The sequence below is a fragment of the Macaca mulatta genome, chromosome 7 (genome assembly GCF_049350105.2).
Source record: "Macaca mulatta isolate MMU2019108-1 chromosome 7, T2T-MMU8v2.0, whole genome shotgun sequence".
NCBI lineage: Eukaryota > Metazoa > Chordata > Mammalia > Primates > Cercopithecidae > Macaca > Macaca mulatta.
In genome coordinates, this window is record NC_133412.1 from 18,863,213 (window position 1) to 18,881,305 (window position 18,093).

The following is an 18,093-nucleotide window of genomic DNA, read 5'->3' on the forward strand; positions in this document are numbered from 1 at the left end:
CCCTGGCATCCACTCAGATCGCTGGAAGATGAGAAGCGCTTTTTATTAGAAGCATCTGCAGGGTGGGGTTCTGCCCAGATGAAGGATGCTCATAGTAGGAGGGCAATCCAGTGCTCCCCATGGACACCTGGGGTGTGTGTAAGGTGGCCTCTGGCCCAAAGATCAAAAGCTGGAAGTGGCTGGGCCTTTCCCTGGGAGGCCTGGGCTGGTTTCCGGCATGGCAAGTGCAGTGCTGCCAGGCCAGCTCCGAGACAGGCCCAGATACAGAGCACAGACTGCAGGGAACAGGGGCCGCTGGCATAACAGGCCACCCAGGAGCCTGAGGAGTACAGGGAGGGACCCTCAGTGCCTCAGTCCTCACCCTCAGGGCTCCTTGGGGCTCAGGAGCGATAGGTGGGATTCCAGAGGTTCTGAGGTTGGAGGCCCCTGGATTTGAGGGGCTTGAGGCCAGAGGAAAGCCAGGGGCCAAGAGGGCTACCTCCCCAACTTTTCAACTTCCCTGGACTCAGTTCCTGGGGCTGTGGGGGTCTTAGGCACGCCAAAGATCTGTTCCCCAGCCCAGAAGCCCCTTCCTCCTCTGGGGTGGGCCCCAGCTCCATTGGCAGGGGTGAATTCAGCACATCAGGGTCCTGTAATGGAAGACTCGGGCAGCACCGGGCATAGAGTTTTCTGGCCCCGCCTCCTGACCCACAAGACCAGGATGTCAGATTAGGTCAGGGGCACACCTGAGTGCAGTACTGAAGACGCTCCAAGATGCTGGCAAAGCTGGGGCGGAGCTCAGGCTCGTGCTGCCAACACTGGGTCATGATGCGGTACCTGGGGAGAGGCAAGAGTTCATGCCCACCCATGGCTGTGAAGGACCTCCCTTCCCAGGCAGCACTCAACTCACACAGGCCCGGGGCAGCCCCTAGGAGGGTCCATCCGGCCCCCTGCAACCACGAAGTCCAGCACCTCCTGGTTGGTGCGCCCAGGATAGGGCATGTAGCCCAGTGAGAAGATCTCCCAGAGAAGCACCCCAAAAGACCTGCATCACAAGTGGGGGAACCAAGTGAGACGCGTCAGGTGCAGCCTCCCCTCACATGAGGTGGCTGGAAAGGACAGGATGAGCCTCAGGGGAGGGGAACAGAGGAGAAGGGGAAGGGTATTATCACCAGGAATCTGTCTTGGATGTGAAGATGCCCTCCAGGAAGGCCTCTGGGGGCATCCACTTGACTGGGAGCAAGGCCCGGTCCCCCCTGCGGTAATAACTGGCCCTACAGGAGGGAGGAGGTGAATGATGAGTTGTTTACCACCAAGGTGCAGGCAAAACCCCCTTGGAGCAAGAGCCTTCCCACCTCCCCAAGTTCCGCACCGGTAGATATCTCGTGCCATCCCGAAGTCCCCAATCTTGGCCACACGGCTGGGCCCAGTGCAGCTCAGCAGGCAGTTCCGCGCAGCAATATCCCTACAGAGTAGGCAAAAAAATCACTGCCAGAATTCAGAAGTTCTTGCTCTTCCTGATCTATTTCCTTAAAAGCTGTGTGGAAGGGCTGTTCCTTGGGGAGGGAGTGGGGATGGGGGTCCCCTGAGCCAGGACTGCTCCTAACCTGTGGATGAAGTGATTTTCCTCCAGGTAGTGGCAGCCCTGGGCTATGTCCTGGGCCAGTTGCAGCAGATCCCGCATGACCAGAGGTGATGGCTGGTCCTGGGTCAGGCAGAGGGACATCAGTCCATGCAGGTCTCAGACACATGGACAGGGTCTTTAGAGGGGCCTGGGGGGCTGAGACAAGGGTCTCACCAGGTGTGGACGACTGTGCCTCAGGAAACTCTTCATGTCCCCTCCAGACATCAGTTCCAGCAGAATGAGGCGAGGGGCGGCCCTGAGGCTGAGCCCCACACACCGCACAATGTTCTGATGGCTAAACTTGCTGAGTGGGGTGGTGGACATACCCCGTCACCAGCAGGGAGATGGAAACTATGTTCTAGGCTCCACAAAGCTGGAAAGGCCCTCTGTGTCCCCTGACTTGCTACCTCAGCCTCAGGGTGAAGAGAAGCTGCTCCTGAGCCTTCCCTTCCCGCCTTCCAGCCCTGCCCCTGGTCCCGCATGCACCTGATGATGAGTGCCTCCATGAGGAAATCCAGCTCATCCTGAGGAGAGCAGAGTTCTGGCAGGGTCTGGGGAGGAAAAGGGCACAGTTTCTGAGTTGCCCTGGACACAACGGGAGGGGGGTTAACCCTAGCTGTAGTCATTGTCCTTCCCTTCAGGGTGTTCCACTCTTCTACCCCCAGCCAGAAGTCCCAATCCTCTCACCTTGATAGCCACCTGCAGGGGACTGGAGTCCCCAGGAAGGCCAGTTACCAGTCCCTCATACACCTCCCCAAAGGCACCATGGCCCAGGGCTCTGCAGGAAGACAGGTTGGAAGGGAGTGGGCAGGCAGCCTGGAGAAGAGCCCTAGAGAGTCTAGTATCCCCTTTACCTCCCCTGCCCCTGCCATATGCCCAGCTGACCCTATACAGACTCTCTCCATACCATGGCATGTCCCCAAGTAGAAGCCCTGCAAGGGTGATGCTGACTGGCATAGAGCCAGGGCAAAAGAGAGGGCAGGTGCGGGTCAGAGTCAAGGTGAGAGTGCATGATGAGGACTTCCCTGGTGTCCCTGCAGATGCCCTGGGAGGGAGGCGATCCCTGGGCTCCAAGAGTCATATTCTCTCTCTTTTTTTTTTTTTAAGACAAAGTCTCGCTCTGTCACCCAGGCTGTAGTGCAATGGTGCAATTTTGGGTCACTACAACATCTGCCTCCCGGGTTCAAGTGATTCTCCTGCCTCAGCCTCCCGAGTAGCTGGGATTACAGGCACGTGCCACCACGCCTGGCTAATTTTTGTGTTTTTAGTGGAGACAGGGTTTCACTATGTTGGCCAGGCTGATCTCGAACTCATGACCTCAGGTGATCCGCCTGCCTTGGCCTCCCAAAGTGCTGAGATTACAGGCGTGAGATCATATTTTTTTTTATTGAGACAGAGTCTCACTCTGTCACCCTGGCTGGAGTGCAATGGTGTGATCTCGGCTCACCACGGCTCACCACAACCTCCGCCTCCCGGGTTAAGGCGACTCTCTTGCCTCAGCCTCCCACGTAGCTGGGATTATAGGCATGCACCACCCCGCCCAGATAATTTTGTATTTTTAGTAGAGATGGGGTTTCTCCATGTTGGTCAGGCTGGTCTCAAACCCCCGACCTCACGTGACCTGCCCGCCTCGACCTCCCAAAGTGCTGGGATTATAGGCGTGAGCCACCACGCCCAGCTGCGAGATCATATTCTAAGAACTGGGACGGAGAGGTGACTTTGAGCAAGTTCCTGGCCCTTCTGGAGCTTCTCCCGGCCTCCCTCTCCCGTACGCAAGGGATGTGGGCCAGATTGTTTCTGGGATTTGTAATTCACTACAGCAGGGAGAGAATCAGAGGTGGGGATTCAGACTGCACAGGTTCTCAGGAGGAGGCAGAAGACTCACCTGAGCAGAGTAACATTGGCTGGGGAAACCTCGGTGACACCTGGGGGCAGAGGCCAGGACTGGGCCGGGCCAAGCCCCACCTGGCAATAATAGGGATTGGGGGCCGTCCTGATGGCAGAGGTTCGAAGCTTGCTCAGCTCAAGCTCAGGGCTCGGCAGCCTCGTCTCCCGCAGGCCCTGCCACTTCTTCTGCTTCACTGGGGGTGGGGAGAATAACGGCACACCCTCCGCCTGCCCATCAGGTCTCCCTCCCCCACCTGCCCAGGACACCCCTCCAGGTGCTCCTTCTGGTAAACGTTTTCCCCAGGCCTCCCCAGCTCCCTCCTATCTTAGAGTCCCACAGGAGTCTACCACTGCTCTGCTGCGGTGAGTGGTCGTGAAGCCCACCCCAGCTCATTGGAGAGGAGCAGCCTTGAATCAGCTGTGCCTGCTAGATGCTTCGTACCCAGAATCAGGACCCCACACACCATAAAGAGGCTCAGTGTTGAGGTTGCCACCACAGCCACCATCAGAACCAGAGGGCCTGGGGGGTTGGGCAGGTCTAGGGAGAAAGAGAGACACCTCCAGTGGGAAGGTCTTCTCTGTTCCTCTACCCTCAAGTTTTACCCACGCTTCAAGACTCAGCTCAAGTGTTAATTTTTCCATGAAGCCTTCCCCCATTATCCTGGGCAAAAGCAACCTCTCCCTCTTGAACACCCCTAAGGCACTTTATACCTCCCACAACAATCGTCACTTGAGATATACATTTACATAGCTATATCTAAACAGCCTCCCACACTGGACGACATGCCTCTGAAAGGCACTGTGCACCCATGAATCTCCAGTCCCCTGCCCAGCACCCACCACAGGGCCTGGCACGCAGCAAATCTCTATACCATCTTTCCCAGTGGCCTACTGCTCCTCCCAGTCTGTGACCCCAGGAGTCCAGACCTTGGGCAAAGGTAGGACATACCCATGCAGGTGACGTTATCCACAGCTAGCTCCATGCCTTCTGGGCACAGGCACTCAGCCAACTGGAGCTCTGCCTGCCATTGGCAGTCTTTCAAAGGGCAGTGACTGCAGTTGAGGTGCCTTCGGATTTCTACCTCTCCGTGGTTCTCGGTGACTGTGAGTAAAAGAACTGATATGGTATGGTGTGGTGGGGCTGGGGCTGGGATATATTAAATACATGCCTTTGGCTGGGTATGGTGGCACACGCCTACAATCACTGCACTTTGGGAGGCCGAGGTGGGCGAATCACCAGAGGTCAGGAGTTCAAGACCAGCCTGGCCAACCCCGCCTCTGCTAAAAATACAAAAATTAGCCGGGTGTGGTGGCGCATGCCTGCAATCCCAGCTACTCCAGAGATTGAGGCTGCAGAATCACTTGAACCTGGGAGGCGGAGGTTGCAGTGACCCAAGCTCGCACCACTGCACTTCAGCCTGGGTGATAGAGTAAGACTCTGTCTCAAAAATAAAAATAAATAAATAAATAAATAAATACATGCCTTTTCCAGCCACATGGTTAATTCTTGTCCAGGACTTTAGAGCAAAGAGCAGCACCAAGCTTACAAGGGCGGTGAGAGAAGCTGGGGGACTTCTGTCAAGCCTGCACACTCCCAGGTATTTGAAGTGAATTCATAGCAAGGGGGTACTTGACAAGCACGCAGCATGCCCTGCATTGGCATCCAGCACAACTGACAGCCCACTTTTCTTTTTTTTAAGACAGAGTTTTGCTCTTATCGCCCAGGCTGGAGTGCAATGGCACGATGACAGCCCACTTTTCTTTCTTTTTTCTTTTTTTTTTTTTTTTGAGATGGAGTCTCGCTCTGTCGCCCAGGCTGGAGTGCAGTGGCTGGATCTCAGCTCACTGCAAGCTCCGCCTCCTGGGTTCACACCATTCTCCTGTCTCAGCCTCCTGAGTAGCTGGGACTACAGGCGCCCGCCACCTCGCCCGGCTAGTTTTTTTTGTATTTTTTAGTAGAGACGGGGTTTCACCGTGTTAGCCAGGATGGTCTCGATCTCCTGACCTCATGATCCGCCCGTCTCGGCCTCCCAAAGTGCTGGGATTACAGGCTTGCGCCACCGCGCCCGGCCGACAGCCCACTTTTCAAATGACCCTGTGCTATGCAAGAATCCTGTGCTATGAAAGGTTATTCACGGTGCAGATGGCTCTTCAGTGCAGTGCAGGAGTGGGTTCAGGGATTGAGGAAGAAGTCCAGGCCAGGCTGAGAGGTGGGGTTGGGGCCAATACCTGCCAGAGGCTGCAGATAGAGCTCGCTGCTGGGGTGTATGAAGGATACTCCATCTTCCCCATCAGCCCAGAGGTTGTCAGTCTCTGAAGCATCACCCCCTGGAAGTGGAGAGTGATGGAGGGTTTGACTGCAAAAATGGGGGATGGGGGAGAAGCTGGAATCTCCCAGTGGAAATCCCAGTGTGGCCTTCTCTTCTCCAGCATCATGATGCAAGTGCTGTCTGTTCACAAGTGGGAGTGAAGGAGGTGAGGAAGGGGTAATCAGCTGGAGACTGAAGGCCTAGCTCAGGCTGGCTGTGACGCTTGACGCCTCCTGCCTGCCTGAACCCCTCCTGTCCCATGTCCTCACAGTCCCTTTCTGTGGGAATATAGATGATGTGCGTACGTATGAACAGAACAGCCCGGACAGGCACAAAGGCATTTACACTAGTCATTTCCAGACTTGAGGACTGATCAAAACACAGATGACTGGGACTATCCCCTAGAGTTTCTGATTCAGTATGTTACAGAAGGGCTGAGAATTCACATTTCTTTTTAAAAATTAATTTTTAATGAAAAATAAAAATTCAGGGCCAGGTGCAGTGGCTCACGCCTGTAATCCCAGCACTTTGGGAGGCTGACAGGGGCGGATCATGAGGTCAGGAGACCAAGACCAGCCTGACCAACATGGTGAAACCCCATCTCTACTAAAAATACAAAAATTAGCCGGGCATGATGGTGCATGCCTGTAATCCCAGCTACTCAGGAGGTTGAGGCAGGAGAATTGCTTGAACCCAGGAGGCAGAGGTTGCAGTGAGCCAAGACTGTACCACTGCACTCCAGCCTGGGTGACAGAGCCAGACTCCGTCTCAAAAAAAAATTCATATATTTATTGTATACAACATGATGTTTTGAAATATGTAAACATTGTGCAATGGCTAATTCAAACCAATATATGCACTATCTCACATACTTATTTTCTGTGGTAAAAACACCTATAATCTACTCTCTTACCAATTTTCTTTTCCTTTTTTTTTTTGAGACAGAGTCTTGCTCTGTCACCCAGGCTAGAGTGCAGTGGTGCGATCTTGGCTCACTGCAACCTCCACCTCCCGGGCTCAAGTGAGTTTCCTGTCTCAGCCTCCCGAGTAGCTGGGATTACAGGCATATGCCACGATGCCCGGCTAATTTTTGTATTTTTAGTACAGACAGGGGTTTCACCATATTGGCCAGGCAGGTCTCGAACTCCTGACCTAAAGATTCACCCGCCTCCGCCTCCCAAAGTGTTGGGATTACAGGTGTGAGCCACCGCACCCGGCCTCTCTTAGCAATTTTCAAGAATACATCGTCATTAACTACAGCCACCATGTAGTACAGTAGATTCTGGAAGGTATTCCTCCTATCTAACTACCATTTTGCATTTTTTTGACCAGCGTCTCCCTAACCTTCCCCCAACTCCCAGGATAATTTGCATTTTTTTTTTTTTTTTTTTTTTTTTTGAGACAGAATTTCCCTCTTGTCGCCCAGGCTGAAGTGCAATGGAGTTCTCAGCTCACTGCAACTTCTGCCTCCCAGGTTCAAGTGATTCTCCTGCCTCAGCCTCCAGAGTAGCTGGGATTACAGGCTCCCACCACCATGCCGGGCTAATTTTTGTATTTTTAGTAGAGACAGGGTTTCACCAGGTTGGCCAGACTGGTCTTGAGCTGGTGACCTCAGGTGATCCACCTGCCTTGGCCTCCCAGAGTGCTGGGATTACAGGCGAGAGCCACCAGGCCCAGCCGATAATTTGCATTTCGAACAACTTAGGTTGTGTGGATTATTGCTGGTTCCTGGACCACACTTTGAGGACCACTGACTTAACCCAATCCTGCCTTTCTGCCCTCCTGCTCAGCTTGCTCACTTGGCCAGCTCTAAATTCTGACGACTGCTACAGAACAAGGCAGGGACCTGCTGTGATGGGAAATATCCTGGATTGAATGGAAATATAGGGAGTCTTGTCTGCATGCTGATTTGCAATATATTCGACCTCCTTTTCTAAGAGCTCCTGCTTTGCCTGGAGCTGCTGAGAAGGGCTTAATGCCTCTCCCACACCTATCCTCCTGAGGGCTCCGGCCTGTACTGAGTTTCTAACATCACCTCACCCTCGGGCCTGCTCAGGTGCCCTCTCCAACGGTGCACCTACCCCGATAGCCGCCGCCGCCTCCGCCCGCAGTGCAGGCCCCGCCGCCGCCCCCGAAGCCGCCAGCCGCGGCCCAACCAAGGGTCGCCCAAGCCTCGGAGCAGCCCTGGCCGCCCTCCGCCCCCTCCTGCAGTGAGCGGCCGGCCTGCGGAGAGGGAGCCCGCGACGTCCAGCCGCCCCCACCACCTGCAGAGTGACAGCAGGAAGGTTGGCAGCCACACGGGGAGCACGCCCGCCTCTCCCCACAGCCCCGCGCCCTCACCTGCCGCCCCGCCTGTCCCGCCGCTTCCGGGCGCCTCCGAGCGGTTCTCCAGTTTCTCGGGGGCGGCCTGAGTCCGGCCTCGGTCCCGCGGCCTCAGGTAGGCCCGACCGCCGCCTCCGGCCGCCACCAGCAGCGGTTCCAGCTCTCCGGCGCGCACCTGTGGGACCAGCGGCGTGTTCCAGGACGCGCCCTCCAGCCGTCCAGGGCCACTGCCACTGGGCGAGGGCTCCCGCCCCGGAGGCCCGGATAAGGGCAGGGGCCCCCAGCCCAGCCCAGCTCAGGTATAGGGGGACCCCAACGGACGGACGGAGCGCGGGTGCGTGCGCGACCCTGGGGAGAGGATTAGGACCCCCACGCTGAGCGCTGAAGGGAGCACGTACCCGGAAAACGTAGGTGGCGCCCCCGCCACCCCCGCCACCTCCCGCCCAGCGCCGCGACCCTGGGACCTCTTCGCTCCCATCCATCGCCGCGTGCTCTTCAACAGCTCGAGACTCCCCGAGGCAGACGAGCTGGCTCTCCGGGCTACCCTGCGGGCAGCGGGGGCGGGAATCGGCGGGGCCCGGGAGCCTCCCCTCCCTGTGCTGGTGACCCGGCACCGAGGAAAGCACGCTCCCCAGGCCCCCAGGCAGCCCTCGCCCCGCGGCGCCGGCGCCGCCCCATCCCCACTGGCTGCGCTCACTCCGGGACAGGCGTCCTCTCCCTGCTGCCCCACCAGGATGTACAGCGACTCCCCGAGACCGAGGGAGAAGATTGCTGAGACGAAGACGCCATGCGCCCGCGACAGGTGGTTCTTGGCGCCTTTGCCGCCCGCGGCTCCGTAGGCTGAGATCCTGCGGGGAGCGGTCGGTGAGTCCCCGGCCCTCGGTGCTAACAGAAGTTGGCAACAGAGAAGGCTCCAGAATTATTTTTTATCTGAGGGACTTGGAGGCTGCAATCGACTCTGACGGGATGGAAAGGGCAGGTTTGCACACCAAAAGTTCAGATATTACACTTATTTCAGGAGGGTTCGTGGAAATGTGGGGAGGCTCAAGTACCCCTTGGCGCCGCCCTGGTTGGGGGCCTTCCACTCGGTGTAAGAGGGTCCGGGTCAGGGCTAACTCGGTGGCAACTATTGCCACCTTGAAGGGCACTCAAGGTGGACCTCTCTGCGGAATACTCCGAGACACAAGGCGGTGCGCAAGTAGCCTTCGTTCCCCCGACGGTGAAACCTCCAACTAGCAGGTCACTGCCCACCCTACCCCCTCCCCACACTTACAGATACTGGCCAGGGCCCGGCACGCGCCACAGCTGCACGCCTCTCAGCTGCCCGGCGGCCCCCACGGTCACCACCACGCTGGTCCCCGCGTAGGCCCCATCACATTGTGTCTGTGTGGGCCCATGCCGGCCGCTGGCCCCGCAGGTAGAAAACAGCCAGGACCCCTCGGTGCCTGAGAGCAAGGAGTGAGGCAAGGGTCGTCGAGCCCCTGGCTGGGCCAGAGGGGTCTGGTGTGGTGAGCGGAAGAGGAAGGAGGCGCCTAAAGCTCACCCAGAGAATTCAGCTGGGAGGCTGGCTCCAAGATGCTAGGCGGGGCGCTGACTTTCGGGTCCTGGGGGCCGGGACTTGCCAGCGGCAGGGGTGAGGACGGCTGAAAAGGCTCCTGGGACCCCGGGCTAGAGCAGAGAATGGCGCCTGAAAGGTGTTGGGAGAGGCGCAGGACATTAAGGCGGGTGGAAATAGGAAATAAAAGAAAGAGAGAACCCCGCAACAGCTGCCCTTGCGGTCGCGGCCACACCCCTCACCCTGCCCAGCCCCCCTCTCAGCCTGGAAGCCACTACCCGACTCCGGTCGCAGAAGCCCCGCGGGTGCTCGCTGATCGCTCTACCAGTTTCTCTCCTCGACCGCCCTTCCCAGAGAATAACTTAGGGGCTGCACTGAATTTGGTCCTGCAGCCTCTCCAATACTTTCCTCGACTTAGATTGGTTGCCCCGCCCCAAGGCAGTGCTGAGACCCCAAAGAATATTCCTCCTTCCCAAGCTGCGTGATCCAGACTCTGGGATTCGCACTACTTGGCACTTCTCCGCCCGCACTCCAGAAGCACGGACCGGAGAAATGTGGTTGTGAGAGTTCGAGGCCTCTGGAGGAACCACCGACACCTGGCCTGTTGCGACCGGCCACCCACAAGCCTAGGAAGGTGCCTTTGGCTGGACGGTCCCCTGACCGCCAGACAGCACTTACCCACAGCTCTGAACCACACCAGCAGCCGGCCCCAGCGTCCCATCCCTGTTAGGTCCACCCGGCAACAACAGCCCTTGCGGTCGTGGCCACACCCCTGTCAACCTGAAGTTGACAGCTCACTTGGCCACCGCAGCCCTGGCCGCCACTTACAGGGGTGTGCTGCTGCCGGCGAGACACTCCCTGGACCTAAAGCCGGCCTGGCCACGCCCACCTCAGACCCCAGGACGCCAGAGGAGGAAAGGGAGGGGCGTGTGGGCAGCGAGGTCCCTACGCTTCCGGGAGGAGCCTTAAGGAGTCCCCACCCAGGGGCTCTAGTCTCCAGCCGTCAGATGTGCCGCAGCCTGCTGGGAGCTGGGGTAGGTTTGAGGCCGGAGAGGAGGTGCCCCACTCTTAAAGCGGGAGCTACACCTCGGACACCAGGTGGGGGCTTCCAGGTTCCTGAGGACAGGAGCGGCGGAGTGTGCACTTCATTTGTGGTAGTGGTGGTGGTGGGTGTGTGGCACATGTCATCACACGTGGGAAGTACTCTCTAAACTGCCCCAAGTAAGGCCTCATCACCTGCCATTACTTGTGCCTTTCAGTGGTGCCTTTGTGACTGCAAGGCTGAACCTCCCTGCTACCCCCAGAAACCTGGATCTCTGTGTTTGCCTAATATAATTCCGTTGCCCGTGTTACCCCTGTGCACAGCTTCTCACTGTGATGGGGTAAAAGACTGGACCAGACGTTAGAAGATCTGAGTGCTTTTAGTAGCACTGAAGGACGATAGATGATAGGTAGACAGATCGATCGATCGATTGATCTTGAGCACTAGTACTAGCACCTCTGGTAAATGGGTGATGTAGCACAGGCCACAATTGCTCTGAGAGTTTCCCCACCACCTGCAAAATCATATGAAGGGAAATTGCTCTGTAAGCTACAAGGTACCCTACAAATGTGGGAGCCACTCCTTTCAGGTAGTTTTGTGTCTTGAGTCTTCGATCATTTGCTTAAAATTCTAACTTGAGGGCCGGGTGCAGTGGCTCATGCCTATAATCCTAGCACTTTGGGAGGCCGAGGCAGGCAGATCACCTGAGGTCAGAAGTTTGAGACTAGATAGACCAACATGGCAAAACCCCATCTCTACTAAAAATACAAAATTAGCCAGGCGTGGTAGTGCACGCCTGTAATCCCAGCTACTCGGGAGGCTGAGGCAGAGAATTGCTTGAACCCGGAAGGCGGAGGTTGCAGTGAGCCAAGATTGCACCACTGCACTCCAGCCTGGGCGACATAGTGAGACTCCGTCTCAACAAAACAAACAAAAAACAAAAAAACCTCCTGGTCTCTATTCCCTAGTTATCACTATGAGATCACGGAATTTACCTTGCAAGGCCTCTTTAGGCCACTGCTCTTCAAATTGTGGTTGTGTAGTTGGTTCTGAATATCAGCATCAGTATCACCTGGGAACTTGTTAGAAATGCAGATTCTTGGGTTTCACCCCAGACGTACTGAATCAGCAGCTTCTGGTGGTAGGGCCCAGTTATCCTTTTTAAAATACCATCCAGGTGATTTTTGTCACAAAGTTTGAGAATCATTGGTATTTGCTGATACAGTAGTTGCTTAATAAAACCTATTGGGGCCGTGCGCCGTGGCTCACGTTCGTAATCCCAGCACTTTGGGAGGCCGAGGTAGGCGTACTGCTTGAGCTCAGGAGTCCGAGACCACCCTGGGCAACATGGCAAAACCCTGCCTCTAATAAAAATACAAAAAGTTAGCTGCGCGTGGTAGTGTGCGCCTGTAGTCCCTGCTACTTCAGAGGCTGAGGCATGAAAATCGCTTGAGCCCAGGAAACAGGTTGCAGTGAGCCAAGATCATGCCACTGCACTCTGGCTTGGGCTAGAGTGAGACTCTGTCTCAAAAAAAAAAAAAAAAACAAAAAACGCTGGGCCAGTGGCTCACGCCTGTAATACCAGCACTTTTGGAGGCTGAGGTGGGGGGATCACGAGGTCACGAGTTCAAGACCAGCCTGTCCAACATGGCGAAACACCGTCTCTACTAAAAATACAAAAATTATCCGGACGTGGTGGCACGTGCCTTTAATCCCAGCTACTTGGGAGGCTGAGGCAGGAGACTGGCTTGAACTAGGGAGGCAGAGGTTGTGGTGAGCTGAGATTACCCCACTGCACATCAGCCTGCATGACAGAGCAAGACTCTGTGTCAAAAAAAAAAAACAAAAAAAAAACCCAAAAAATCTATTGGATAATTCTGTGTTCAGCAGCTCCATTTATGAAGACTGGGTTCTCTCTACCTACTGACAGGGCTAAGCCTTGGCATACTGCTCTCTGATTACCTGCAAACACAGTAAGTAATTCCACACAGCAAAAGACAGTCTAAGAAAGCCTAAGTTTTAGAATTCAGACAAAAGAACAATGTAGAAACTACCAAAATAGGCCAGGTGTAGTGGCTCACGCCTGTAATCTTAGCACTTTGGGAGTCCGAGGTGGGTGGACTGCTTGAGCTCAGGAATTCAAGACCAACCTGGGCAACATGGTGAAACCCTGTCTCTACAAATACAAAAAATTAGCCAGGCATGGTGGTACCTGCCTGTGGTCCCAGCCACTCAGGAGGCAGAGGTGGGAGAATGGCTTGAGCCCAGGAGGTCGAGGCTGCAGTGAGCTATGATCATGCCACTGCACTCCAGCCTGGGTGACAGAGTAAGACCCTGTCTCAGAAATAGACAGACAGATAGACAGACAGACAGACATGGCATCTCACTATGTTGGCCAGGCTGGAATTGAATTCCTGGAATCAAGTGATCATCCTGCCTCAGCCTCCCAAGTAGTTGGGACTACAGGTGTTCACTACTGTGCCTGGCAGGTCCCATATTCTTGCTGTCTCCAGATGTGGACAAAGTTTTTACCTCCTACTTATGATTCTTCCCCATCTCTCTCACAGCAGTCCTGCTCCTCACCTGGGATAACCCACCCCCACATACTAACCCTGAACTAACATGGCTGAAATCAGTCCAAATCAGATTTCCGGGAGATAAAAAACATTTTAATGTACAACTATAGCATTCATATACCTTAGCCCGGGGCAGGGGTTGGGAGTTAGGTAAGAAGGGATGCATTTAGTTTGCCCTGTCCCCAAAGAGGGGGTAAATAGCTAAGCTGCTCTTCACTCCCAGCACAGACCTTCGAAGCCCCAGGTATCAGGATGTAATGGTAGGGCTCATTCTGCTCCAAAACAGCTCAAACCACCTGCTCCCAGGAAGGCAAGCTTTCTGCTCCTTGGTCTTCTGCCTGCCATTAGGACACAATGTCCTTTGTCTGGCCAGGCATCTGTTGAAAGGCTGGATACAGAACAATGTACCCATCTTTCCATCTATAGCAACTATCCTAGGTCTCTGATACCCCATTTTGGAGCACCGTTGAAGTCAGTCTCTGGAGGTAGTGCTGACGCAGAGGGGGCAACTGAGAATAGAGCTCAAAGCCCTCTGGGAGTGTGGAATTGGGAAGCTTATAGTGGAGGAGGTGCTGCCGGAGACCCTGCAGAGAGGAAAGAAACCTTATGAAGTAGGTAATGAGATCCTGTTGTGGTCTCTGTCCCCCAAGATCCTCTAATATCCCACCCTCCTAATGGCCCTGACCCTACCTCGTCTGCCAGCAGCCACGTTTTCTGCAGCATACTCCTGCGGGCAGCTTTTACCTCATCCTAGAAGCAGAACAGGGAGAGGTGGCACTGAGCCGAGGGCTGGTACCAAGCACCTCTCCCCCAGCTGGCCCAGAGGCAGCTCTCTTCCTTCCTCTGAAGATGGAGATGTAACTTACTGAGCTCTGTGGGTCCTGAGAGAAGATGAAGCTATTGACATGAGCTACAGCCACAGCATAGAGCACGGGGCACCAATGTGGACGGAGCGCACCAGTAACCAGGGTCCGGAAGTAGAGCTGAAGGAGGGCCAGGTTGTCTTCGGGAGGCACTGTGTAACACTCCAGGGACACAGGCAACTGTGACAGGCGAAAGGATGTGTTGAGGGGGAGGGTAGTAATATATATACATCCACAAGGTGCATGGATAATAATCACATGAAACCAAATCATGAGGGCAGAGATCAGGTCCTAGACAGACATCTGTCCTTCTTCTAGCACAAGGATCAGGGTTAAAGACTACAGAGCAGATGTCGGGGAAAACTGGGAACTGAGAAGCAGCCATTAAAAAGAATGAAATTGGCCATGTGTGGTGGGCCACGCCTGCAATCCCAGCACTTTGGGAGGCTGAGGCAGGCCGATCACATGAAGTTAGGAGTTCAAGACCAGCCTGGCCAACGTGGTGAAATGCCATCTCTACTGAAAATCCAAAAGTTAGCTGGGCATGATGGCGGATGCTTGTAGTCCCAGCTACTTCGGAGGCTGAGGCAGGGGAATCACTTGAACCCGGGGGTGTAGGTTGCAGTGAGCCGAGATCATGCCACTGCACACCAGCCTGGGCGACAGCGCGAGACTCTGTCTCAAAAAAAAAAAAAAATTAGCCAGGCATGGTGCTGTGTGCTTGTAATCCCAGCTACTCAGGAGGCTGAGGCAGGAGAATCGCTTGAACTTGGGAGCTGGAGGTTGCAGTGAGCCATTTTACTCCAGCCTGAGCAACACAGTGAGACTGTCTAAAAAAAAAAAAAAAAAAAAAAAGAAAAACAAAATCTTAAAAACAAAACATAGTAACTTTTTTTTTTCTTTTAAATAGAATCTCCTACTATTTCCAAGTCTGGAATGCAGTGGTGTGATCATAGCTCACTGGCAGCCTCAGCCTCCTGAGTTCAAGTGATCCTCCTGTCTCAGGCTCCTGGGTAACCAGGTCTATGGGCAAGTCACCAGGCCTGGCTAATTTTCAAGTAACTTTTTATAGAGATGGTGTCTAGCTATGTTGCCCAAGCTGGTCTGAAACTCTTGGCTTCAAGCGATCCTCCTGCCTTGGCCTCCCAAAATGTTGGATTACAGGCATAAGCCACCTCACCCAGGAAAAAAAAAAAAATTTTTTTGTTTTCTTTTTTGAGACAGTTTCACTCTTGTTGCCCAGGCTGGAGTGCAGTGGCACAATCTGGGCTCACGGCAACCTCCACCTGCCGGGTTCAAGCGATTCTCCTGCCTCAGCCTCCAGAGTAGCTGAGATTACAGGCATGCACCACCACGCCCAGCTAATTTTTTGTATTTTTCTTTAGTAGAAACAGGGTTTTGCCATGTTGGCAAGGCTGGTCTCGAACTCGACCTCAAATGATCTGCCCACCTCGGCCTCCCAGAGTGCTGGGATATACATTTAAGTCCTTAGCCTGATATTTGAGGCTCTCTCAGACTTTACTTATTTTTAGCCTTAAGTTCCCAACAGAAATCTGTCCTCCTTCCTTCTGCCCTTTGTCATGCTCCTTTTGCTTATGTTGTTCTGCTAGGAATCTCCTGCCTTTCTACCTCTTCACCAATTCAAATTCTACCCAACCTAGAGTGCCTGGGTCAATCCCCACTTCTTCCACAAAGCCCAATTTGATCTTTCCCTTCTCTGAATCCTGACAACACCTAGCATCTGAATAATTCAGAACTATGCAGGTTTTCAGTAAATCTCTTATCTAGATTGTAGCACTGATGAGCAAGGAGCTATGCCTTATTAATAATAGTAATGAATACCTACCATACGCCAGATACCATGTTAAACCCTTTTCTTTTTTGAGACAGGGTCTTGCTCTGTCACCCAGGCTGGAGTGCAGTGGCGCAGTCTCGGCTCACTGTAGCCTGCGCCTCCCGGGTTCAAGTGATTCTTCTGCCTCAGCCTCCCGAGTAGCTGGGACTACAGGCACCCACAACCACGCCCAGCTAAGTTTTGTATTTTTAGTAGAAATGGGGTTTCACCATGTTGCCCAGGCTGGCCTCAAACTCCTGACCTCAGGTGATCCACCCACCTCAGCTTCCTAAAGTGATGCAATTACAGGTGTGAGCCACCACACCCAGCCCACATTAAGCCCTTTTCATTGATTCTCTTAATCCCCTCAAAGCCCCCAAGAGGTAAGATGAGGAAGCTGAGGTCTTCCAAAGCTCCTCAAGGCTCAGGACTGTCCCTGGGGCCCAGTGCAGGGTACCCTTGCAGGTCCTGCTGGACTGAAAAAGTACCTGGGTCAGAGGCAGGCTCAGAGCTCGCAAGGCTCCCACGTGTTCCCCAAAGAGAGCAAGGCGCAAGGTGACACTGAACCGACGCTGCAGGGGCAGGAGGACCAGGGCCCCAAAGAGGTGGTCCCCAAAAGAGACAGCCTCAAAATGGTCCAGGAAGTTGGCATAGAGGTCAGGGAAAGACGTCAGGCCAGGGAGTGGGCAGTCCAGGTTGAGGTTTGGCAAGATTTGAGGCTGGCAGAGCTGGGCTAGGAGGGCTGCCACCAGATGCTGTACTCGGGACTCTCGGAACAGCTCACTGTCCACCAGGAACACACACATGAGCCGTGCCAGGCGGGCAGCAGGGGGCACAGCCCAGAGGGCCTGGGGGCGCCAGCTCTCTAAAACTAGCACCCACTGCAGGACCCGCATGGCTGTGCCTACGGTGTCCATGGGAGAGAGTCCCGAGGGCGTGTCTGAAGCCCGGTGGTAGAGGTGAATCAGCGGCAGGAAGGGCCAGTCGGTGGGCAGCAGCGGCTCCATAGGCACAGGCAGTAGCAGGGTTGGGACTCGCTGTAGCTCCCCTCGGTGCAGAGCCTGGGAGGCCAGCAGACTGGCTCGGGCTGGCAAGCAATGAGTCAGGTAGCAGCTGCGGATGCTGGGGAGGTCCTGGCAGGCCTGAGCTAGCAGAGTCCCTTGCCCACACCAAGGGACCTTGCTGCTTCCTAAAGACAGCTGGTCAGAGAAGTCAGCTGCCTCTGGACCCCCTGATGTTCTTTCCCTGTAATGGGACCCAAAAGCCAAAAATGAGGGCTGGAACCACAGCACCTGGAGGCTGTGCCAGCTCTTTGGGACTTCCTGGAGGCTCCTAGGTCCAGACCTGTGCCTCTCTGCTCCCTTAACAACCTCCCATGCAGTGCTGTGTAGCAGTTAAGAGGAAGCACGCTAGAGCTAGCTGCCTAGGTATGAGTTTACATAACTTCTCTGAGCCTCAGTTTCCTCAGAGTAGAATAAGGATAATAATAGTATCTATCTCATGGTCCAAGTAAAATACTTAACATGTTGATAAATACATAAGGGAGTATCAGACACGGAGTAAACACTCTGTAGCTGATGGCTATTACGTGTGTGTAACTGATTTATATACCATTTTTTTAGCCATGCAGTCACACTGAAGTCTCACAATCATTCTTGGGTATGTTTAGCCTGATCCTCACTTCACTAATGAGGTAATGGAAGCTCAGAAGAATTAAATGTCATCCATAGAAGAAAGAGAATTTAGGTCTCCTGGCTCCAAATTCAGGGCTGCTCTGTTAACAACCACAGCAGTGTCCAAAAGGGCTGAGTTGATGCCACCAACCAAGCACTTACGGGAGGAGCTCCAGCCGGAATACACAGCTCAGCAGCAGCTCATGGGCGAGGTGCTCACTTCCAGGCAGCAGCCGGCTCAGCAGGGCCAAGGCCATACCATGATGGAGGGCAGCATGGGGGGCTGGCAAGAGCTGCAGTGCTGCCTGCAGACAGAAAAACAGGGAGCTATCTAGTGCGGGAGAAGGGGACGTGGCAGAGAGAAGTGAGAAAGATAAAAGTGAGGCTGAAGGGCACAGGTCCAGGGCATGTCTGGAGGAAAGTGGGAGC

General features: G+C 54.6%; 2 protein-coding genes across 10 annotated transcripts in view; both read right to left on the reverse strand.

Annotated features, from left to right (window-relative positions):
• Positions 1-22: 22 nt before the first annotated feature.
• On the reverse strand, positions 23-10,576 carry LTK (leukocyte receptor tyrosine kinase). 7 transcript variants are annotated; one of them, XR_013395516.1, is made up of 20 exons: positions 10,355-10,576; positions 9,665-9,808; positions 9,395-9,566; positions 8,819-8,969; positions 8,520-8,666; positions 8,140-8,296; positions 7,881-8,063; positions 5,720-5,818; positions 4,440-4,592; positions 3,933-4,028; positions 3,489-3,684; positions 2,291-2,381; positions 2,090-2,154; positions 1,778-1,907; positions 1,587-1,684; positions 1,352-1,444; positions 1,152-1,253; positions 952-1,024; positions 726-816; positions 23-629 (listed from the first exon to the last, which is right to left on the reverse strand). XR_013395516.1 is itself a non-coding variant. In XM_015141986.3 (20 exons), the coding sequence occupies exons 1-20, from the start codon at positions 10,395-10,397 to the stop codon at positions 381-383; spliced, it is 2,595 nt and encodes an 864-aa protein (XP_014997472.1). In that variant the 5' UTR covers positions 10,398-10,576; the 3' UTR covers positions 23-380. The 7 variants fall into 7 exon arrangements, 6 of the variants coding, with proteins under 6 accessions (XP_014997472.1, XP_077795254.1, XP_077795256.1 ...); XM_015141986.3 differs by having other exon boundaries at positions 890-1,024; XM_077939128.1 differs by having other exon boundaries at positions 890-1,024; positions 8,586-8,666; positions 10,355-10,568.
• A 2,789-nt stretch (positions 10,577-13,365) lies between these two features.
• RPAP1 (RNA polymerase II associated protein 1) overlaps positions 13,366-18,093 on the reverse strand; it is a 28,097-nt gene continuing 23,369 nt past the window's right edge. For all 3 annotated transcript variants that reach the window (XM_001101155.5, XM_077939133.1, XM_028850764.2), the window contains exons 21-25: positions 17,827-17,969; positions 16,480-17,236; positions 14,161-14,337; positions 13,985-14,044; positions 13,366-13,878 (exon numbers count right to left, since the gene is read on the reverse strand). In XM_001101155.5, coding sequence (XP_001101155.2) covers positions 13,729-13,878; positions 13,985-14,044; positions 14,161-14,337; positions 16,480-17,236; positions 17,827-17,969 — 1,287 coding nt within the window. In that variant the 3' untranslated portion in view covers positions 13,366-13,728. The remainder of the gene's footprint in view (positions 13,879-13,984; positions 14,045-14,160; positions 14,338-16,479; positions 17,237-17,826; positions 17,970-18,093) is intronic.